This window comes from Bos taurus, chromosome 2 (genome assembly GCF_002263795.3).
Source record: "Bos taurus isolate L1 Dominette 01449 registration number 42190680 breed Hereford chromosome 2, ARS-UCD2.0, whole genome shotgun sequence".
NCBI lineage: Eukaryota > Metazoa > Chordata > Mammalia > Artiodactyla > Bovidae > Bos > Bos taurus.
The window spans coordinates 103,327,218-103,351,694 of record NC_037329.1 but is presented as its reverse complement, the minus strand read 5'-3'; the positions used below and the strand labels follow the sequence as shown (position 1 = coordinate 103,351,694).

At 39.2% G+C, this 24,477-nt stretch overlaps 1 protein-coding gene across 1 annotated transcript; it reads right to left on the bottom strand.

Moving 5' to 3' along the window:
- Nucleotides 1-781: 781 nt before the first annotated feature.
- Nucleotides 782-23,906, bottom strand: ATIC (5-aminoimidazole-4-carboxamide ribonucleotide formyltransferase/IMP cyclohydrolase). Its single transcript, NM_001075254.2, is given in 16 exon segments — nucleotides 782-1,077; nucleotides 1,401-1,556; nucleotides 2,529-2,711; nucleotides 3,909-4,001; nucleotides 8,197-8,325; nucleotides 9,619-9,708; nucleotides 10,706-10,791; nucleotides 11,563-11,670; nucleotides 12,781-12,906; nucleotides 15,764-15,920; nucleotides 16,271-16,422; nucleotides 17,301-17,389; nucleotides 20,983-21,049; nucleotides 21,735-21,811; nucleotides 23,348-23,474; nucleotides 23,801-23,906. Coding segments are annotated over 16 exon segments (1,779 nt in total). The 5' UTR covers nucleotides 23,820-23,906; the 3' UTR covers nucleotides 782-957.
- Between the last annotated feature and the right edge of the window lie 571 nt (nucleotides 23,907-24,477).

The window sequence follows — 24,477 nt, the reverse complement described above, 5'->3', positions numbered from 1 at the left end:
ACGACCTTAGTTTTAGTTATGTTCATTGCCCCTGGGGTGTCACACTTCTTGGTGCTCTCAGTCGATAGAAGTAGTTGTGTATTTTCTAAAGTGTGAGAATATTCCTTTTAAAAACTATTTTCTACTTTATTTTTATATTAACTGATTGAAATATTTACAAATGAAATATATAGACTTTGCTTCAAAATAGTGTTTAGGCATTGCAAGTGGGGGAAAAGTAGATAAAACTCAAGCAGTATTATAGATACACAGAATTTTACTATTTTGTGTTCATCCCAAAACATCCGTAATAAAGATCTTTTAAAAATTCAGAAAACTACTTACAACTATATGCTAATTAACAATTTTGAAAACTTAAAACAGTCAAATTCCTAGAGAGGAAAAAAATACTTTGCTAGAAATTACTTAGAAATATAAAAGCTATTTAAGCTACACCAATTATTATAAGTTATTATATTTATTGGTGTAAATTTTTGGACTAATCCTTCTGCAGATAATTATGAACACTGGCCAAAAATATTTAAAAGGTCTATTTGAAGCTCCTGTAAAGCAACCAAAAGCTGGTGGGAACCAGAGGGGCATCAATCTTCAAAGGGAGAGAAGATGGTACATCAGTTCTCCACAAATTGATCTACAGATTCAATGCAATGCCAATTAAAATCTCAAGAGGTTTTTTTCTGTAAAAACAGACTAGCTGATTCTAAAATTTATATGAAAATGCCAAGGACCTGGACATAGCCAAGAAATCTTTCCAAAACACTACTGCGAAGGACTCACACTACCCAATTTCACAATTTATTAAGTTACAATAATCAAGACAGTGCCTATAACTAAGACAGTATAGACTGAAGATTATTAAATTTTATGCTTTAGTTTTAAACAAAGGCCATTTTCAAAATTCCGTATGTGATTTTTCACCTACACAGAGGCAGGGTATAAAATAATGTATTGATGAAGTCAGTGATGGAAGAGCCGGAGATTCGTGTGAGCAAGGATTATTCCCAGCTCATCGCAAGCCTCGATCACAACTTTGTCAGCGGCAGAACCGGAAGGGGCAGCGATGTAGGCCACGCCACTCTGGGAGGGGAAGACAGAGATCAACTCTCAAAATACAACCTCATGCCAAAACATGCCAGAATCAACCACTACCACTGCCAGCCCCAGTAAAGAGAGTAAGCTAACAACAATTCACATTACAGACTGATTCATTGTCAAAGAGGCAAAATAATGGAATTTGGGCTATCCATAAAGCAAATAATTCTCTAGCTATTATACTGATACATCGTATCATCACAACTTACATATAACTCATAGAACTGAAAAAACCAGAAGCACTATTTTTAAAATAATTAGTACATAATAACCAAATCTATGCAAACACACACCAACTTCATACTTACCCTTTTAGCTCTGTCTACATTGTCCCGGAAAGGAAAGAAGGCATCAGAGCTGATGGAAACTTCATTAAGTTTGTCAATCCATTCCTTTTTTTCTGTCTCGGTTAACAACTCAGGGACCTCCTCAAACAGTGCCTTCCACTTGATCAAATCTTCACCCTGTAAGTGGGGACAGGGGGGGAAAGACAAGTATTACACCATTTTCAGTACTATCTGATACAAATCAGAATGCTGGGATGTACTCTACAATCTACTTTTATTCTTATTCATATATGTAAGTCCTCTTCCAGGACTTAGAGCACAATTTGCTGTGTAATTATCGAGCAGAAAAATCAAGTATTAACGTCATTTTTAAAAAAGACTGTTTGAAACACCTCCTGGTTACAAGGCATGTTCTCCAACAACACTTGTTGATTGTATTGTGGATTCCTATCCCTGGCTGGACAACCTAGTGGAGTTGACTCACCCCCTCAGAAGACCAGAACTTAATTTTTATTTTGTAACCATTACCCATTAAGCACTTGTATTTCCAGAAACTGGGCTAAGTCCTACTTTTTTAGCAGGCTACCTAATACCTGCAATTTTAATGCTCCCTCATACCTTCTTTAAGGTAGAAAACATTAAAGCACATGAAACATAACACAAGTACACTGAGTTGTTAATGGAGTTTCTGGAGAATGTCAGGGGCATTTGCTACCTGCTATCAAGTAACCTGTATGCAATGTTGAATACACATCCATCACACAGCAAGCAACATGCCTGGCACTGTGACAGATATCCAAGATGGGTGAACAACAGTCCCTGCCATCAAAACTTAGAACCAGCAGGGGTACAAGTACACAAAACTAAAGCAGTGGCTATAATCTAAGAAGACATGATCTGTGGTGTCAGAAAGGGGTAAAGAATGCCAAAGAGAGGTAAATGAGACAGAGGTTGTTTACATTAGTAATTTTAGACAATCTAAAGCTTCAAGAAAAATACGATGGCCAAAAAGTTCATTCAAATGTTTCCATAAGATCTTACAGAAAAACCCAAACAAACTTTTTGGCCAACCTGATACCTTTTCTCTTTGGAGTGATGACAACAGTTACACAGGAAAGGGTAAACCCCACTCAATAACAGCCCTTTTACCTCGCCGATAGTTCCAGTAACATACTGATCGATGGCATTGGAGATTTCCGCTCTCTTCACGCCAGTTTTAAACTTCATGGAAAGCACTTGGGGGTGATGTCTAAGCCACCAACAGTTTGCCTTATCACCTGCAAGGCGTGTGCAGTGTATACGAGACTGCTGTCCTGCTCCGATGCCAATAACCTGAAGAACATGGGCATTAAAATGAATACTTCTCCAACAACATGTTTCTCAATGGATTTTTTGTGCATAGTCCCCTCAAATCTATCAATTTTATGTGGGGGGAAAAATCAGGCCAAACGACGTATAAATAGTTTTAAAAGGTAGGGTAACATGTTTTATAAATACTATTCATGTTTTACTCTTCAGTGACATTTGAGGCATGGCTATTAATATTACAGAAGTTTCTAGAACTTCTAGATATCAGCAGTAAAGCATGGTCTTACTGGAACTTATTAGACCAGCAGCCACAATCTTCCAGATTTTTGTTACTACAGGTTAGCAATCTTTCAACAGTTTTTAGTCACTAAGTCATGTCTAGCTCTTTTGCTACAGTAGGCAATCACTAAAATGCTATATTTGAAAGGGTCTTCCAGGTTATTAATATTAATTAATTCCAATTAATGCCCACTCTCCCCTTCCACTTATGGGCTAAATAATTTAACAAATGTCTAGAGAGGAGCTCAAGACACTATGAGAAGAAACAGTGCTAAAGTTATTATGGCAAATCCAGGTACACCCCAGAGCTAGTAGAGTTGTGGTGATGAGCCACCTTGGTTCTATACTCTGTGGGCTGGTACACTAAGAAAGAAGGTCTCTAGCTTAACATCAGATCAGAAGAGATGTTCAACATCTTGACTGTGGTAGTGGTCAAACAATCATATAATCTGTGCAAAGTGTTAAACTTTTTTTAAAAGGGTGCATTTTACTGTATATAAATTTATACCTCAATAAAGTTGATTTTAAAAGATGATGCTAACTCCCAGCTTGCAGATTCTTAGTAAAATGACTTACAGAAATATAAATAAAAATACCCTTCAAGCTGCAAAATAATGGGCTAGTACTTTCTCCTCCCTCTTCACTGGAAATACTACTGACAGGGAGGAGGGGAGCGAATAAACTAGCTCCGTAGGAGCTATTAACAGTCTGCTACTCCAAAATGTGCCAACTCATTCCAGGTAAGGAACAATAGAACCATTCTAATACTTAATTCCAACAATACTTTGTAGTCATCACCGAGTAAATACTGACAAACCCAAGGAGAAAAACTTGGCAACATCTTCCTTTTCAAGCCAGTCTAGTTCCCAAGGCAGACAGATTTTTGAGTATCACTTTGTAAAACCACAGTTCCCCCCAAGGTGAGCCTGACAGCTTGGTTACCTGCCCATTCTTGGCATAGCACACGGAGTTCGACTGGGTGTACTTGACAGCAATGGTGGCCACGATGAGGTCCCTGAGCGCAGATTCTGGCAACTAGAAAAAAGACAAAATAGTAAATTGGTGTTTCTTTTAAACTTCGTTTGACTTTTAGCATCCTATGCTTCATTTATTATAACAGGCCTATAATGCAGTTCTATCCTTCAGATGAGGGAATGAAATTAACTATTCATTCAGTTCAGCTGCTCTTTGTGTCCAACTCTTTGCGACCCCACGGACTGCAGCACACCAGGCCTCCCTGTCCACCATCAACTCCCACAGTTTACTCAAACTCATGTCCATTGAGTCGGTGATGCCATCCCACCATCTCATCCTCTGTTGTACCCTTCTTCTCCTGCCTTCAATCTTTCCCAGCATCAGGGTCTTTACAAATGAATCAGTTCTTCACATCAGGTGGCCAAAGTACTGGAGTTTCAGCTTCAGCATCAGTCCTTCCAATGCATAGTCAGGACTGATCTCCTTTAGGATGGACTGGTTTGATCTCCTTGCAGTGCAAGGGACTCTCAAGAGTCTTCTCCAACACCACAGTTCAAAAGCATCAATTCTTCGGCACTCAGCTTTCTTTATGTCTTTATAACTGTTCATAGGAGACACTACCATGTTTTACTGAAAGGATCATGTCTAACATATTTGTCATGGAACTCTGTGTGATGCCTAATGCATCACAGACTCAAACTGACACCATTTTTACAGGAATTTTGGCTTAAGCCTGTTTACATATCGCACTAGACATGAAAACTATATCCACTCCAACACTGATGAACAGTATTCTCTCTATCACAGTATCAACAAATAACTGGAGATGCTATTGTTCAGAAACTACACTGAGAATAATTTGTACAGATACTACAATCAACTGTGATGCACACACATCCAAGGCTCTTCAGGCAAAGTCATATTAGGATCATTTTTTGGTTTGCCTAGAATATTCTATGTAGAAGGTATTAAAAAATGTATTATGAACTAAATACTGGTTCAAATAGAATGAAACAACTATGATAACTAAAAATGTCACTATCTTTACTATAAAGAGCAAATAAAATTGAAAAGAAGGATAATGATCTATGTTGGTATGCTAAGTGGACAGAATATATAAGCACAGCTAATTGATAAATTAAGCTAACTGAAAAACTGATACAACTTCATCAAAATTAATACTTCTACTCTTTGAAAGGTACTGTATTGAGGATAAAAAGACAAGCTACAGACTGTAAGAAAATATTTGCAAACTACATATCCAGCAAAGTAGTAGTATTCAAAACATGTAAAAACCTCTTAAAACTCAGTCACAAATCTAATTAGAAAATGGGCAAAAGACATGGAGAGACATTTCAAGAAAAAGGACATACACATAAAAATGAACACATGAAGAAGGGAGAAGAATATAAAGGAAGATAAATCCACCATTCTCATCCGTAGGTTTCCAAATTTCTATTAAAAATACATGTGAACAAGTAGAGAAGAACTTAGATAAATGATTAAAATCACAGACTCGTAAAAATATCCAAGATAGCACAGCCAGAAGCACAAAACCTCTCAGGTTCCACTAAATTATTAATCAGTCCAATACCTATAAACCTACAAGGAAAACTTACAAAAATTAAGATTCTCAATAAATAGGCATGGTTGTCAGCATGGGTACCATGGAATTTGGCTCAATGCCCTTTCAGTATTTTTAAAAATACGTTAACCAACCAGGTTAAAAAAAAAAAGTGGAAAAAAAAAAAAAATCCAGAGCCCTATTTTACTGTGAGCTGCTTCAAGTAATACTGCTAACCCAGGACCTCAGGGTCTTTACCAAAGGAGCGGATTCCAAAAACCTGCAAGATATCTTTACTTATGATTCCTAAAATGTTCTTTTATTTTAGGGTACCATTAACTTTCAACAATACAAATGAAATACCCAGTAAATCAACAAAGATCATGCCTTAATCACTATATGTTTATTAACAGAACTAGCCCGATGAAGATTTTAAAGCCTATTTTCAGCATTCTACTTAAAGCCTCAGAACTCACACCGGAGAACAACAGCTAACTCATTGTCCACTTCTGTTACACAATGACTTGTTAAGAGACTAATCCTTTTCTAAGAACAGACAGAAATACTGAATACAGAGCTCATAAAATATCGAGGACTGAGAGGCAAGAGGCAAACACCCCGGTGATAAAGGAAGCAACAGTGTGACTCTGTTTTCTCCTCCAGGCCTTCTCCTAGTTGCAAGGTGGTAACTAAGAGGTAAATGAGCTGAGCTCAGCTCTATGGAAGGAAAATATCACTAACCAGATGCTCAAAGTATCTTTATGGCTTTTTCATATTACGGACAAAAAAACTGATCAACAGTCAACCTACAAAAGAAATGGAAATTCTGAGTCAACCTAAGGATTATAAACCCAGGAGAAAGCCTCTCAGAGAGCCTGGAGAACAGTTCCAAACAGGTAAGGGTGTGGCAAGCATGTACTTGATGTTGATGAAGGGGCATATGCAACCAAGCACACATCTCAGTAGAAGGTCACTGCTGTCCTCGAAGACCCACCTTAGTTAACGGTTTCAGTGCTCTTCTAAGTATGGGATGATCTTCTAAGATGCAAGAAACTGGGTTTCATAACATCTCCTGAAAATATCCAAACTATCTGAGGGCCAGTTCTGTCAAGTTTCTCTAGAGCACAAAGTTACCTCATCCTGAATTCCTTTCAGTGACTGCTGTGGCTGAAGACTTGATTCTTACAGAAGTGGATGGTAGGTGAGCTAGTTAATTTTGTGATCCGCTCCCTCTCTGTCTTAATTTCAACCAAGGTTTGGGAGGCATTTCTTGACTAATTTGTTCCATGGTGCTAGGAATGCTCCTTTAGTTCAGGCAAGCATTTTGTTGATCGGCTACCTGATGTGTTATTACTGGTCCCTTTTAACAGTAACCAAAAGCCTCTGGGCCACATGTCTGTTACAGTACAAGAAATGGTTCCCTCTTTTTGCTTCTTCCCGTAACTACAAAAGCCTCTGGGCCACATGTCTGTTACAGTACAAGAAATGGTTCCCTCTTTTTGCTTCTTCCCGTATCTATAGTTACACTGTCACAAGTCTAAGACTGAATGATGATTGAGCAGATAGTTCTATCATTGGGGAGGCCTGGTTAGTACATAATACAGATGCACACTGCACACTCAAGGGGAGACAGGAGGCCAAAGGGCAGAGAGTAAGTTTTATGTTTAAATTTTTCCCGTCTTGCCTTAAAAATATGAATTTTTAGTTCATCTGATTCTCATGACCAGCATTCAGTCAAAAATGCCAGGTATACCAGCAGACAAGACCAGATAACAATGAAGTTAGTTACACATCCAAAGTAATGGAAAAAAAAAAAAGTATAGCCAACATCAGATCCGGAGAAAATTGAAGGCCCAATCAGGAGATCTCAGAAAAACAAGTACCATCTCAACCATTTCCTTACTGTGTAGGAAACTGAAGGCCTTTAAAACTGAAGGCCCAATCAGGAGATCTCAGAAAAACAAGTACCATCTCAACCATTTCCTTACTGTGTAGGAAACTGAAGGCCTTTAAAACTGAAGGCCCAATCAGGAGATCTCAGAAAAACAAGTACCATCTCAACCATTTCCTTACTGTGTAGCCAAATCTCTTAACTGTCCTCTATGTCACAATTTGTGATCTTTACAATACAGATTACAGTGGTTACGCTCCACCCAGAGGCAGCTGTGCATATTAAATGATATAAAACATGTAAATTAAAAAAACAACAACACCCAATCCAGTATTATCCTAGGAACATGTCCTTCTAAAATATGACAACAGGACAAAAGCAAATTCATTACTACATGTAAACATAGACCACAGCACTGAGCGTGGAAACAACCTAGATACCCATCACAGTACACAGACTGCATGTGGCCTTTCTGATGAAGACGTGCACCTATGCTTATTGATACAGAAACACAGCTGTAGCTTAATGCATGGAAAAAAGCCAAGTGATAAAAGACATGATCCCATTTATGTAGAACTGAAGATAACTGACCACATACACACAGGTGCACAAAAGTTTCTAACATGGTTGGTCTTTTGCTCACTTTTTAAGTTCTCAAACTTACTTGACAAATCAAAGAAGGACTAGCTCTTTGCGTATTGATCAGTTTTAAAATATGGGCCTTCATAAATGCATAAGCATATAAATGTTAAAAAACTGATCTACGGAATTACTAGTATTCAGTTATTTTTCAGACTTACATCTTTATTCTTGGTAACAATGTTGCTAAACAGTGACCTGTTGACAACACTATTATTTCTCTTCTGGCTTAAACGAAGACCAAAGAGAGTTCGAACTTCATTTTCGTCTGGAATATAAGACTGGTCCATCTAAATAAAACACAAATTTAAAAAGTTAAGAGTAAAAAAATCCACATCTCGCAAAATCATTCACTTAATTTATGTTCAAGGTATATTATTACAAGTAAGGTTATATGCATGTTTTTTGTTTTTTTTTTTCTGACTTAAGCAGGTACAAGATCATTTCAGGATGGCTGTAATAGAATGGCCAGGCACCAATATTTTACTCCAAAACTTTATAGGCTTTATAACCTCACAGGATTTTGTAACTTACACCAACATAATAGAACCAATAATTCTAACAGAGAACTTCTGGTTTTAGTAACTGAAAGCACTGCCCACATAGTTGTTTTTTTTTTTAAACAAAACAAAACAGTAGATAAAACAGACTGGCTACAAAACAGGCAGTGGCACAAAAATTAACCACTAGTTTTCTTTTCTTTCTAACAATTTACTACAAATACTCAGCCAAGATTAAAAAGTTCAATGGAGAACAGCATTTGTAGTATGTGTCTTTGTCATTTGGAAAGGAGTATGTCATTCACGGCTCTCTTGACCTCTTCCAGATTTTGATCTGAAATGATGGGGCATGGGAATAACCTACGTCATAATACTACTCTCTCCCCAGACATTTTTCTATACTTAAACAGTACAGAAAGCACTGATAACCTGTAACTCAGAAGCAAGCCCTCATATTAATTCTACTTAATTTGCATTTTCATGAATTCTAAAATGGTCCTTTTTTTTTTTCTATTATAAAATTTCTAAAACTGAGATGTGCCCACCTATAACTGATGTCAAAAAACTTGCCTCTAGTCAGGCAAAGGAAACACGTTTTTCATGGTTGTAATTACATGTCTAGGTGCGAACTTAGCCAAATTCCCAAACAAAATATTGAGGAAGCCCTGATACTCTTCTGACACCCTGAAACATGACACTGTCTGGTGCTGACTATCAATCGAGTATTTGCTGAATATGCACAGACTATGTATTTCAGGCAAGATGAGCAAGAATTGAAAATATTACTTTAAAAAAAGGTAATAGAGTGGCAGAAGGAAAGGAAAGATTTCAAATAACCTTTAATACCTTTTGAATAGGAAACCATTTTAAATAAATTATTTTTAAAAAAATTAAAAGAAAGGGTGAGAAAGCTATCTTGATCTGAAACTCAAAAAATTAACAGGAAGAAAAAACCTGTAGGATTAAGGATAAAGAAATCATAGTAAAAAAGGATAAATTAGAATGGTTATCAGTATAAAGAAAAGATTAAATATGGGGAAAAATAAAAGAGCAATTATTACTGTAAATATGAATTGCACTAACCTGAAGAACACAGTAATTACCATTTTTCTTTTTGGAAAGTATTTTCAAAGCTTCATTTTCATATCCCGGGGCAATAATACCATCAGATACCTATACATGTATCAACATTAGATATTAATTTCTATTTTAAAAAATCAGAGAATACCACCTAAACAATCTAGACATACTTATGTGTCATAAATAATGCAGCAGCAGTTTCTGGTTTCTACCTCTACTAGATAATACAAACACTATACTTGGAAAGGATAAGTCTGTGCTAGAAGACATCTTTTTACAGCTGATCTTATCTCATTAGTGTCATTTTGGTTGTCTGTTTCAATTTTAATGAAGAATATATGAATGATTTGCTGTGATACATGTATCTTAGGAAGACACATGACTTTTTTACTATTCTGTTCAGGGGTTGTTCTGCACTAATTAGACAGAGCATGTTCTTCCAGTTCTGGCTCTGCTAGAACCTGGCTAAATGATCCGAGGCAAGGCAGGCTCCTCAAAAGCAAGAGAAGGGGTTCAGAGGAAATCAGAGATTAACACAGTATAGCTAAAGACACAAAAAGTACAAAAGTCACAGCTCACACCCCAAGCCTCATGCTATATGTAACCTGTAATGGGACATGCCAACTCCACTGTCGCTGGGGATGGTAGGGGTGATGGTAAGAAGCCCTGCGATGAAACTAAATATCGTCAAGCCACTGGCCCTGTTAGCCTTAATGCTATCTGTTTCCTTCCAAGCTACCTGAGCTAACTTCATTCTTCTTCTGTCTCCCCAATCCCCAACACCACCCTCCCACCCTTCTGGAATGCTTGTTTGATACTCAATTGATGGGGTTACTTTTTCAGAATAGGTTATAATTTCCCCCACTAAACAGTCTCTTTCATTACAGACCTAATGAAGGTATACAGTCAGCTTCAGAAATAATAATTTTGGCATTAAAATAATGACTAGACAATTTAAAAGAATTAAATATGTAAAACTTTACATCACAATAGCCAAATACAAATATTATACATTATGGTTTCAATAAACACTACGTAAAATTTGGCTCTACTTAGCTATATATGGATCAAGATGCAGAATTCCACTAACCTCTCTGGAGATAATCTTGGCAGTAGGGACATCACAAACATCAGATAATGCAACAAAGTCACCAAAGGAAGACATCCTATCAGCCCCTGTAAATAAAAATTAAAACAAAGTGTTTATCACAGATTATCCTTATACAGAAAAAAATAACATTCAAAAAACCCCAAAGTGATCACATAAAATCTAACTTGAGATTTAAACAATAGATTAGTAACTTGTTTAACTGAAATAATCAGTAAGAAATATTCTTTAATTTTACCTTCTAGAGCAACATTCAGCAAAGGGCCTGATAGTAAATATTTTTTAAGCTTTGTGATCCCTGTTTCAACTCTGAGGTTGGAACAGTCACGGACAATACCATATCACCCTACTCCACCTGAACTACATCGATAAAGATGCGTGGTGGGCTGGCTTAGCCTGTTGAGTAATAGCTGGCGAACCCTTGCTGTAGAAGGTAAACTATGATAAAGTATCTCAATAATCTCCCATTAATGTTATTACAATATTCATAGGCTATTAAACTCATCAGTTAGACATTTGTGAATTATATAAAATGTTAACTTTAACCAAATTCAGTGTACTTAAATAACTATAATTTAAGCAAAACAAACACATTCAATAGGCTAACCTGAAATTGTGTTCCCCTTTATTACATTAAAATACTAAAACACACATTTTTATAAACAAATTTATTCCAAGGCTCTCATATAGTTATTCTGCAGTACTAATAAAAAATGAATTAACATAATTTGAAATCTTATACCAAAAAGGATATTTAAGATCAGATATTACCTTTCCTCTAAAAAAAAAAAAAGAAAGAAAAGAAAAAAAAAAAAACTACACGCTATTATTCGTCTGACCTCTTGCTCTTGCGTATGCAGTGGCTACGGGTGTGAGGGTTTTGTACAGATCATAGACCATGCAGACGTTGGCTTCGTCTTCACTGAGTGGAATTCCAACAGCAGCACCTGGTATAGAGACCCGTTTATAAGTCAAAAATCTCAGTTACCACTTGTCAATTCCTACATTAGGACAACATTTTTCCAAACATCTAGTCCATGCAGGGTACTTTCTAGTGCTTATGCCAAATTAAACAAAAATCTACTTGGCCAGATAAATGGCAAAATATAACTGCAGGGGAGGGTGAAGCAGGGGGTATCTCTCCTCTCTGGCCTCTGAAATAGAGCCACCGAGTCTGCCAGCACCAGGCATGTGTATGGAGCTCCTTTACTTCATTACTGACTCTTTCTCTGTCCTGCCTGATATCACACACTATTTTCCTGCTGCTCCCATTGTTTGAACATCCAAACAGTATCTGAGAACTAATTATGTGGTGAATTGTCAGTGGGAGTTATAAATAAGTTGTAAAGTTGACTGAGACACAGAAGCAAAAAGGTCTCTCAGACAATGGCCATAGAAAGTTAAAAGTGTTGTAACAAATTCTTGACGTCTGCTCAGTTAAATTTTCATCCATGTGGAAAAATTTTAGTCATATTGCATTAGGCAACATAACTTTTATTTTCTAAAACATGCTTCCACTACAGATAATGGGAGAAGGCAATGGCAACCCACTCCAGTACTCTTGCCTGGAAAATTCCATGGAAGGAGGAGCCTGGAAGGCTGCAGTCCATGGGGTCGCTAAGAGTCGGACACGACTGAGTGACTTCATTTTGACTTTTCACTTTCATGCATTGGAGAAGGAAATGGCAACCCACTCCAGTGTTCTTGCCTGGAGAATCCCAGGGACGGGAGAGCCTGGTGGGCTGCCGTCTATGGGGTCACACAGAGTCGGACACGACTGAGGTGACTTAGCAGTAGCAGCAACTACAAATAAAACTATTTCCTGACCTTCCTATCTTATAACAATGTCACACATTATTTTTATGTAAATAATACGTGTGCATGTTATTGTTATCTGATTTTATCCCGTTACTACATTAATATCATTATTAATCAAAAGTGGTTTCACACATCCCAGACTGTTCACATTTACTTTAGAGTCTTGTCAAATTTCTAAAAACTTTAAAAAGAAGTTCATTTTGAACAGTTCCAGAGAATCCCAGGGTGCAACGGTTTACCTGCTGGGCTAACATGTTTGAAAGACGCAGCAGCTGGAAGGCCTAAAGCTTCTTTGAGTTCCTTCACCAGCTGCCAGGCATTCAAAGCATCACACAAGTTTATAAATCCAGGGGCTCCATTCAGAACTACATATAAAAACACACATGAACAAGCAAGGTCAATAAGATGTGTACATTTCCTAGAAACATTTTAAACATATAAAGACTGCACAAAAATTCTTCAAAAGAAGTATAATGAAGAGGCGAACAGATATATATGAACATGTAAGAACTCAGTGAGATGAGTGAGTGAATACAGCACCAGAGTCTGAACCCACGTTACCAAACACACACACACACACACACACACACACACACACAGAAATGCATGAACATAAATACGAGCACACACCATGAGGACCACAGCCAGCCAACCCATAAATAAATCAGCAGAGAATTCCGGAACAGGAAAAAGTACAACTAGACTAGCAATCATCAGGGATCCACTTCAGTACAGAACTAAGATAAAATAATTGTGAGACTTTAGTATACAATTTAGAGTATCTAAAATATAGTACTGGAGAAGGAAATGGCAACCCACTCCACTATTCTCGCATGGAGAATCCCATGGACAGAGGAGCCTGGGGGGCTACAGTCCATGGGGTTGCAGAGTTGGACACGACTGAGCAACTGAGCATAATATTTTAAAGTTGTAAGTCGTGTCAGTTTAAGAAATAATGTTATAAACTAAAGCAGGAGTTTAGTGGGTGGGAGAGATGGAGGGAAAAAACTCATTTGATGGACAGGGGAGGAGGTCCTCTTCTTTTAACTGGACTCAGCAGGCTCGGCTTCAAGTTGAAATGCAGTTAAAAAGGAGCTTACAAGTTTTTTGCTGCCTATTTTCTTAACAGTGGCAGGATTTTTAAAAGCCAAAATCTTATGAGTAAATATTTATAAGTTTAGCATACACACACAAAGTAATGGGCCACCAATGAAAAACTTAACAATTTCATTCCTCTGTGTTATCTTCAATAGCAGATACTTTCACAAGCAAAACCTTGCCAAGTATCTACTGAGTGCCTACTACAATGTTAGGCACTGTTCTAGGAGCTTGGGATGTTATCAGTGAATAAAACAGTCCCTCCCAAATTACTGTCATCATGAAGCTTATGAGGAGAGCCAGAAAGGAAACTAAATGTGTAATAAAATCATACAACAGAAAATTAGTTATTTACCCAAATGAATTGACGGCTTGGGTCTATACAAAAACACGTACAAAAAGCTTTATAACAGTTTTATTCATAAACTGCCAAACAGCATCCTTCTGTTTTTGATGTCTTTCAATAGGTGAATGAATAAACTGGTACATTCACACACAATGAAATATTATTCCGTAATAAGAGGAAATGAGCTATCAAAAGACATGGAAGAACCTTAAATACAGATTGTTAAGTGCAAGAAGTCAGTCTGAAAAGACTACATACTGTTTGTTTCCAACTCTAGGATATCTGGAAACAGCAAAAGTATACAGTGAAAAGATCAGTGGCTGCCTGTGGTTAGTTAGAAGGCTGAAGGGGAGGAGTTTTTAGGGTGGTGAAACTATTATGCAAGATAGTATCAGGTTTCCCTAGTGGCTCAGTGGTAGAGAACATGCCTGTCAATGCAGGAGACATTTAGGGCTCAATTCCTGGGTCGGGAAGATCCCCTGGAGAAGGAAGGAAATGGCAACCCACTCCAGTATTTTTGTCTGGGAAATCCCATGGACAGAGGAGCTTGTCAGGCTACAGTCCATGGATCCCAAAAGAGTTAGACACAATTTAGCAACTGAACAACAGGATAATTTTCATAAGATGAGTAAATTATGTTTGCCCAAACCCATAGAATGTACAAGACATTTTGAATCTAAACTATGGATCTTATAAGGTTAGATATGTGGTATGGGCAAAATATAAAATTAAAAAAAAAAAAACAAACAAAAAAACCCTGCTCTTTTTAATAAAATTACCTGGAAATAAAGTTCCCTTAAACAAACAAAAAAAAGACTATTTTCACGGAGCTCATGGGAGAGGCACCGAAGAAGCAAAATAGGCAACAGTAAACAACAGAAGCTGTCCCCCGCAACACTTCACCCCCAAAGTCTTTACACCTACAACTCTCTCCTCTGCCCGCTGGACCCACCCTTCCCTTGTACCAGGCAGCAGGATGTGCTTGCTCACTAAACAACCCACCTTAGCAACAAATCAGGGCTTCTCTGATGGCTCAGATGGTAAAGAATCTGCCTGCAATGTGGGAGACCTGGGTTCGATCCCTGGGTCAGGAAGATCCCCTGGAGGAGGGCATGGCAACCCACTCCAGTATTCTTGCCTGAGGATTCCCCATGGACAGAGGAGCCTGGTGGGCTACAGTGCATGGGGTTGCAAAGAGTCGGACATGACTGAGCGATGAAGCACAACAAAACAAGACCAAAAAACTGTAAAACTCTCTTATTACTCTACAGATCCTTAAGCCCTGACTAATTTCAAAGAATTATCTTTACCATTCTTAGTTCCTAACCTCTCATTACTATTTTGACCCATTTCAAACGGGCTGCCAGACCAATCCATCATTCCAAGGAAATCACTTTTCTGTAACATTCTCAAATCAAATAGCCACTGCTCTCAGCAGCCCTGTCTCCTCTAATGGTTCCTCTACTGCCACTTCAAGGTTTGGTCCTAACCATCTTACTATGAAATCCAGACCGTCTCATCCTGTCCCAACATCTTCAAAACCAATATGCACACAAAGATACTCCAACCTGTATCTTCAACTTGACTTCTCTTCAAAACCCTGGATTATCACAGTATTTTTTGTTTACAAGTCCCACTGGCAACTCAAATTTCAGGCAACTATAAGAGGTACCATGCAATTCATTTTCTAAAAAGTGAATCACGTCTGACACAATAGAAAGAAAGACACATACACACCCAGACACGGCAAACCATGTCACATAATACTCAGCCTTTACCTGTGATAGGGAGCTTGGGCTTCAGCGTATACAGCTGGGCAGGAGTCTGATGAGGGTTCATTCCATACCTCAGGGGCATCTGAGATACTCCTTTACTGTACTCTTTCCTGAAGTAATCTGAAATTGCTTCATCATACTGTGCTGTATGAGTAAAAGCCTAAAAAAAGAGTTAAGGTTTGTGAAATACCCATAGTACTTCCCAAAGTGAGATTAAAACCAAAAGTGAGGTTAAAAATGGTTTCCATGTGCTATATATCCAACTACACCCACAAGCCCACACACCCATCCATGCAGGAAAGACACCAACTAATACTAAACAGCACAAAGAATTACTCCCTGCCACTTCTCTTTCAATTTTTAGACAGAAGACCTCTCTGAATGTCGGTCTCTCCATTTCTAATAAAAGGATAACGGCTCCAACCAGAGCCCTGGCAGGTGATATGATGTGGTGAGAACGGAGTACTGCTGGTTTTGCAAACACCACACCAGATAAAAGCGTGTTCCCACCTTCAAGGCTAACTGGCGTCTTGTCTCCAAGGACGTGTCTTTGCTGTCAGAATCCTGCATCTCTGAGGCTACAGCTGCATAGTCCTCCGGCTCACATACTACTGTCACTCGAGCGTGGTTTTTGGCTGCTGCTCTCAGCAGAGTCACTCCTCCTTTGAAGAACAAAAGATGATTTGCATTTTCATCAGTTTAACCTCTTTCAAATCAAGTGACTGTACATGCTGTGCATTCATGAAAACATGCTCAGTCACTTCTGATTCTTTGTGACCCCAAGGACTTTAACCTGCTCGGCTCCTCTGCTTGTGGGATTTTCCAGGCAAGAATACTGGAGTGGGTTGTCATTTCCATCTCCAAGGGATCTGTCCAACGCAAGGACTGAACCTGCATCTCCTGCTTGGCAGGCGGATTCTTTACCACTGAGCCACCTGGGAAGCCCCAAAATAAAGAAAAATAATATGTGTGTACTCAGTCATATTCAAAAAATAAGCTCTCTACACCAAGAGCTCTGAAAATATCAATGAATTAATCACAAGAGACACAGGAGACGCTGGTTTGATCCCTGGGTGGGTAAGAGCCCCTGGAGGAGGAAATGGCAACCCACTCTAGTATTCTTGCTTAAGAAATCCCAGGGATATAGTCTTCGGGGTCGCAAAGAGTTGGATGTGACTGGGCATGCACGCACACCCACACATTGTTTTGGGCTTCGCAGGTGGCGCAGTGGTAAAGAATCTGCCTGCTGTTGTAGGAGGTACGGTTCCATCCCTGGGTCGGGACGATCTCTCGAGGGGGAAATGGCAAACCCACTCCAGTATTCTTGCTTGGAGAATCCCATGGACAGAAGAGTCTGGTGGGCTACAGTCCACAGGGTCACAAAAGAGATGAACATGACTTAGTGCCTAAACAACAACAGTCCCAGAGACTATCTTCTACCCCTTCAACAGTGAACACTGGGACCTCCCTGGTGGCTCAGACGGTAGAGTCATTTCATTTACAGTGCAAACAGTCTGCAAAAATGGTTTTCCAAACTTACCAATATCAATATGTTCAACAGCCTCTTCAACAGTTACACCTGGAGAAGCCACTGTCTTCCCAAAGGGATACAGATTACAAACAACAACTCTGAAACAAAGAGGAATTCAGCTATCATGAAAAAGTGGAAACTTCCACCATTTACACGTCAGTAACTGCTAACATTAAAACATTAAAAAGAAATGCAAAAAAAGCAAAATGGCTGTCTGAGGAGGCCTTACAAATAGCTGAGAAAATAAGAGAAGCAAAAAGCAAAGGAGAAGAAAGATATAAGCATCTGAATGCAGAGTTCCAAAGAATAGCAAGGAGAGATAAGAAAGCTTCCTCAGTGATCAATGCAAAGAAATAGAGGAAAACAACAGAATGGGAAAGACTAGAGATCTCTTCAAGAAAATTAGAGATACCAAGGGAACATTTCATGCAAAGATGGGCTCAATAAAGGACAGAAATGGTATGGACCTAACAGAAGCAGAAGATATTAAGAAGAGGTGGCAAGAATACACAGAAGAACTGTACAAAAAAGATCTTCACGACGCAGATAATCACGATGGTGTGATCACTCACCTAGAGCTGGACATACTGGAATGCGGAGTCAAGTGGGCCTTAGAAAGCATCACTAGGAACAAAGCTAGTGAGGTGATGAATTCCACTTGAGCTATTATTTCAAATCCTGAAAGATGATGCTGTGAAAGTGCTGCACTCAATACCCCAGTCAATTTGGAAAACTCGGCAGTGGACACAGGACTGGAAAAGGTCAGTTTTTATTCCAATTCCAAAGAAAGGCAATGCCAAAGAATGCTCAAACTACCACACAATTGCACTCATCTCACACGCTAGTAAAGTAATGGTCAAAATTCTCCATGCCAGGCTTCAGCCGTATGTGAACCGTGAACTTCCAGATGTTCCAGCTGGTTTTAGAAAAGGCAGAGGAACCAGAGATCAAATTGCCAATATCCGCTGGATCATGGAAAAAGCAAGAGAGTTCCAGAAAAACATCTATTTCTGCTTTATTGACTATGCGAAAGCCTTGACTGTGTGGACCACAATAAACTGTGAAAAATTCTGAAAGAGATGGGAATACCAGACCACCTGACTGGCCTCTTGAGAAACCTGTATGCAGGTCAGGAAGCAACAGTTAGAACTGGACATGGAACAACAGACTGGTTCCAAATAGGAAAAGGAGTACATCAAGACTGTATATTGTCACCCTGCTTATTTAACTTATATGCAGAGTACATCATGAGAAACACTGGGCTGGAAGAAACACAAACTGGAATCAAGATTGCAGGGAGAAATATCAATAACCTCAGATATGCAGATGACACCACCCTTATGGCAGAAAGTGAAGAGGAACTAAAAAGCCTCTTGATGAAAGAGGAGAGTGAAAAAGTTGGCTTAAAGCTCAACATTCAGAAAATGAAGATCATGGCATCTGGTCCCACCATTTCATGGGAAATAGATGGGGAAACAGTGGAAACAGTGTCAGACTTTATTTTTTTGGGCTCCAAAATCACTGCAGATGGTGACTGCAGCCATGAAATTAAAAGACGCTTACCCCTTGGAAGGAAAGTTATGACCAACCTAGATAGCATATTCAAAAGCAGAGACATCACTTTGCCAACAAAGGTCCGTCTAGTCAAGGCTATGGTTTTTCCTGTGGTCCTGTATGGATGTGAGAGTTGGACTGTGAAGAAAGCTGAACACCGAAGAATTAATGCTTTTGAACTGTGGTGTTGGAGAAGACTCTTGAGAGTCCCTTGGACTGCAAGGAGATCCAACTAGTCCATCCTAAAGGAGATCAGTCCTGGGTGTTCATTGGAAGGACTGATGCTGAAGCTGAAACTCCAGTACTTTGGCCACCTGATGCAAAGAGTTGACTCATTGGAAAAGACTCTGATGCTGGGAGGGATTAGGGGCAGGAGGAGAAGGGGACGACAGAGGATGAGATGGCTGGATGGCATCGCCAACTTGATGGACATGAGTTTGGGTGAACTCCAGGAGTTGGTGATGGACAGGGAGGCCTGGTGTGCTGTGATTCATGGGGTTGCAAAGAGTAGGACATGACTGAGCGACTGAACTGAACTGCTAACATGACCAAAACCCCTAATGATTTAAAATATGAACTCTGAGTTTGACATTTTAAAGTTCTAATAAGTTACAGTGAAACATCAGGACCTCTCATGGTTGCAAGAGCACAGGGAAATAGAAGGGGCCAGAGTCAGCAAATGCTTTCAGTACACATTATTCCCACCAAATCATAATGAAATGTTGCTGCCTGGGTAACCTTAGCTAAGCCACTGTATTATCAAGCCCTAAAAATTAAAAAAAAAAAAAGAAAAAAAATATATATAGGCATAAATCTTCATTATACTTTAAAATGGATTCTTAGAAATAACATCTAAAGCACAAGCATAAGTTGGATATTACCATAGTTTAAAGCTTTTATGATGGTCAAATGATACCATTAAGATTATGAAAACAATCTACAGAATGGGATAAAATGGATTCTTACAACTCAATAATAAAAAGATAAATAACTCAATATAGCAAAAACACAACACTGTAAAGCAATTATATTTCAATTTTTAAAAAATGGGCAAAGCATCTGAACAGACATTTCTCTGAAGGTATGCACATGAAAAGATCATAATTACAAGAAACCCATATTATACCCACTAAAAATGTTAAAAAAAAAAAAAAAAAAAAAAAACGATAACAAATGGTGATGATGCAGAGAAAGAAGAACCTTTGTATACTGCCAGTGGGAATGTAAACTGATGAGGCCTGGAAAATAAGTCTGGCAGCTCCTGCAAAGGTTAGAGTTACCATGAAATTAACATTCCCAGGTATATGCCCAAAAGAAATGAAAATATATGTCCACACAAAAACTTGTACACGAATGTCCAGTTTCTTTAGTCAGTATATCCAAAAGTGGAAAACAATCCAAATATCTATCAACTGATGAATAAATGAGAGTATATCTATATAAGTGATTACTTTTCAGCAATAAAAAATGCATCAATGGTATATGCTGTAACATGGATGAACTCTGAAAACATGCTAAGAAGCTAGTCACAAAGGACTATGTATTATACAATTCCACTGATGAGCGGTGCTCATATAAATCCACAGAGAAAGAAAATAGACTGGTGGTGGTCTAGGTTGTTGGGGAATATGGAGATTAAAGTTAATGGGCAGAGTTTGGGGCAGGAGGGAGAGTGCCAGAGGGAAGGGCAGTGATGAATATATTCTAATATTAACTGTGGTGGTAACTGTGCAACTCTAAATATACTAAAAACTACTGAATTATCTACTTTAAATTGAGGAATTATATGGTATGTGAATTATATCTGAAAAAACTATTATACATATGCAACAAAAAGAAACTATGAATATCATTATGTAAATAACTAAGTTACTTATATATATCACAATTTAGATCACAGATTTTAAAAAAGCAAAGGCTGTTTAAGCATAATTAGGTGTTTCAGTAATATAAATTTGGCAAAATCAAAACGCTTACCCACATACAATGTCACAAACAAGGTCCTCATAAATGTTTACAGTAAGTAATCAGGAAGCGAAGCCTAACGTTAACCTTGATATTTAAAAAGAGACACCAGATTTGGCTTCTTTGTCTTTGATCCTTAATGTAGTAAAAGTTCAACTTTGAAAATTTTTACCTTATAAGATTGAAATCAAGTTTGGCCATGTCAGCACTATCTTCTGGGATATCACGAGCCAAGATTCCTAATTCAACAAAGTTAAAGTATTAGGTTCAAAAAATAAGTCAGAATAAGACACTTCTTTCCAACATGACTTCATCAATCATGTTAAAGCCCCTAGCACTGCCTAATTAAGAATACCAGACAGTGTAAAATTAGGATTAGTGAGTGTACTTCAAAACTGTTCGCATCAGTTCCCTATTCCCTTTTCCTGGAGCAACAAAATGTAAACGGAATTTCACCTGCTGTCAGTTCCATCAGTGCATATACTCTCATAAGTAGTAAAGTATTTTAAGATTCCTTTGAAAGTCAGTTATCCTGTGATGCTTTATTCCAAGCTTGAATCACAGCAAGAGTTTTTTTCACACTCTAAAACCTAAATATTTTCATTAACTCCAGCAGGAAATAACAAACTCTAAATTATTTATCAGGCCAGGACTAACAGCTACCAGAGGAATCCATCAGGTAACAAAGCAAACTAGATTGTATTTTAAACATTCTTATGTACTATGAACTTTAGCAGCAGATGTGACAAAACCACCGTAACCTCACAGATTTTTTTGTTGAGCTATGATCTGCCTTTTTCCTTATTCCTGCTTATTCTATTAACCATAAGATGATATGGAAAAACCCCAACAAACTTTGTGGCCAAACCACTGCAAAGTTTATTGAAAACCACTATTTAAAATTGAAGATATCCAACCACTTACCAGCATGGACTGCAGGATGCAAGGTTTTTACACGCCCCCCTAGCATTTCAGGAAATCCAGTTAGCTCAGAGACATCTCTGAAAACAGACAGAATATTGCTACTGTTTCTGTGGCTTTCATTTTACATTTTATATCATTTCAAAGCATCTTCCAACATTTTTTCAGAGCCTGGATTTTCAGAATTCAGAAAATGAATCATAAGCCATACTAATGAAATATTAAGAAATAAATTAAACTCACAAGTAATTTGACAATATACAACAAAATTATTAGTATCTTTATCCCAGTAATAGATTAAAAGGGATAGCAAGGATTTAGCCTTTTGGATTGACCTACATAAAAGTTAAAAACCTTTACATTGAAAAAAGAAAAAAAATAAGGTAAAAATGTAAGCTAGAAAAGATATTCACAAAGTATGACCCAGGGTCAAATAAAAGACAGCATTTAAGTATCAATCCATATCCCCAAATTGACCTGAACACTTTCTCTGGCTGAATTTGCAAGCAAATTTTTATTTATTTTTCTTAAAAATTTATTCATTTATTTTTGGCTGTTTTGCTGGGTTTTCCTCACTGCCCACAGCTTTCTCTAGTTGCAGCAAGTGGAGGCTATTCTCCATTTGTGGTAGGCTTCTCACTGCCCATGGCTTATGTTGCAGAGCCACAGGCTCTTGGACACCTGGGCTTCAGCAGTTGTGGCAAAGGGGCTCAGCTGCTACACGCCATGTGGAATCTTCCTGGAGCAGGGATTGAACCTGTGTCCCCTGCACTGGCAGGTGGGTTCTTCACCACTGTACCACCAGTGAAGCCCGCCAAGTTTTTGAAAACCCACAACATGTGGGGAAAAAAGCAAGAAGCAAAACTATCTGTCTTCTATATGAGCTATGAAATAAAGACCACGCTTATGAAATAAAGACCACGCTTATAAAAACCCTGGAGAAAAAGACATCAACATGTTGTACACGGTTATCAGATACTCGGGGAAGAGAGGATGAATCTTAAGAGTTGAATTTTAATGATGTGAACAGTTTCACTAAAGAGCCAGTCAAAACAGATCATGTGGGCAAATAAGACCCAGAGCCACAACTTTCAGTGAAGCCTGTGAGCCCTAGAGTCCAGGGCTTCTCTTGTGAGGCCAAGAAAAGACAGGGCGATGAGAAGCCCCTGCAGTATAACTAGAGATTAGCCCCCCACTCACTGCAACTAGAGAAAGCTTGCTGGCAGCAACAAAGAGTCAGCACAGCCAAAAATAAATCATTTCTTAAAAAAAAAAAAAAGAAGATCATAGGCATCCTGAAAATCACAACTCCTTTCTTGCACAACAAACAATCCCCCTAATATGCACTGTGTTATAACATTAATGTGTTATAAGATTTAGCTGAGGGGCGAGGGGCTCTGAAATGAGAGCTCTGGAGGTCCCAACTCCTTACTCTGTAAACCTGAAAATAAGTTTAAGCTTCCTGCAAAAGGTGGTTTAACTTACCAATTTCACAGCACTGTTGGGAGGAGTAAATAACATTATTTCATGCAGTGAATGGAATACAGTACTTTCTGGTCAACGTCACCAAACTACGTTTGGATTGGACTTAACTTAAAAAGCAAGTTGTTCCTTACCTGACTGCCAAACCAGCATCTCTGAGGGCTTTTGCAGTCCCTCCAGAGGCGATCAGATTCAAACCGACAGAAGCTAAGTTCCTGGCAAACTCCACAAGGCCATTTTTGTCAGAGACACTAAATAAAGCTGAAACAAAAGACATTTTGCATCACTCTCAGTACAAGACATTCTGTGCTTCAAAGCCCAGGGGGTCCAGGGGAGGGGGAGCAGTTTGGAGAAGGCATTCGCGAATCTTAGGGTCCCCACTACTCAGACTTTGACCCGGGGTCGGGTCCGCCGCCAGCGAGCCGCACTCGAGCGCGCGGCGGGCCCGAGCCTTGCTGACCGCAGCGCCGCCTCCCCACCCAGCCAGGGCCCCACAGCTCCCATCTGGCCGCCGCCATTGCCGGGGTGAGGGAGCCGCGGGGCACGGAGGTCATGGCGCGGCTCCACCAGGGCGCCGAGGAGCTCACCGAGCTGGCCGGGTGCCATGGCTGCAGGCGGCCGGGGTCCGCAGACAAGTTGGGGACAAAAGCGGCAACACCACGTGCAGAAGGAGACGGTGCGACCAGAATTTTTACCGGAAGGAAGCGGGGTGGGCGCAGTGAGCACTTGATCCGTCACGTGATCCAACCCGCCTGTAACCAGTTTTCAGAATTGGAGCCTCAGGGCTGTAAGGGAAAAAGGCGTTGGCTGCAGCTGGCTTTCTAAACCCTTAAACTAAAAAAAAAAAAAACAAAAAAAAAAACCCCTTAAACACAGAGTCGGACACGACTGAAGTGACTCAGCAGCAGCAGCAGAAGGGACTTAGCACATATGCACATACAAACTATAAAATGACTAATAATGGTAATGTGCCTGGATATGCTGCTGCTGCTGCTGAGTCGCTTCAGTCGTGTCCGACTCTGTGCGACCCCATAGACAGCAGCCCACCAGGCCCCCCCGTCCCTGAGATTCTCCAGGCAAGAACACTGCAGTGGGTTGCCATTTCCTTCTCCAATGCATGAAAGTGAAAAGTGAAAGTGAAGTCGCTCAGTCCTGTCCGACTCTTAGCGACCCCATGGACTGCAGCCCACCAGGCTCCTCCATCCATGGGATTTTCTAGGCAAGAGTACTGGAGTGGGGTGCCATTGCCTTCTCCGAATGCCTG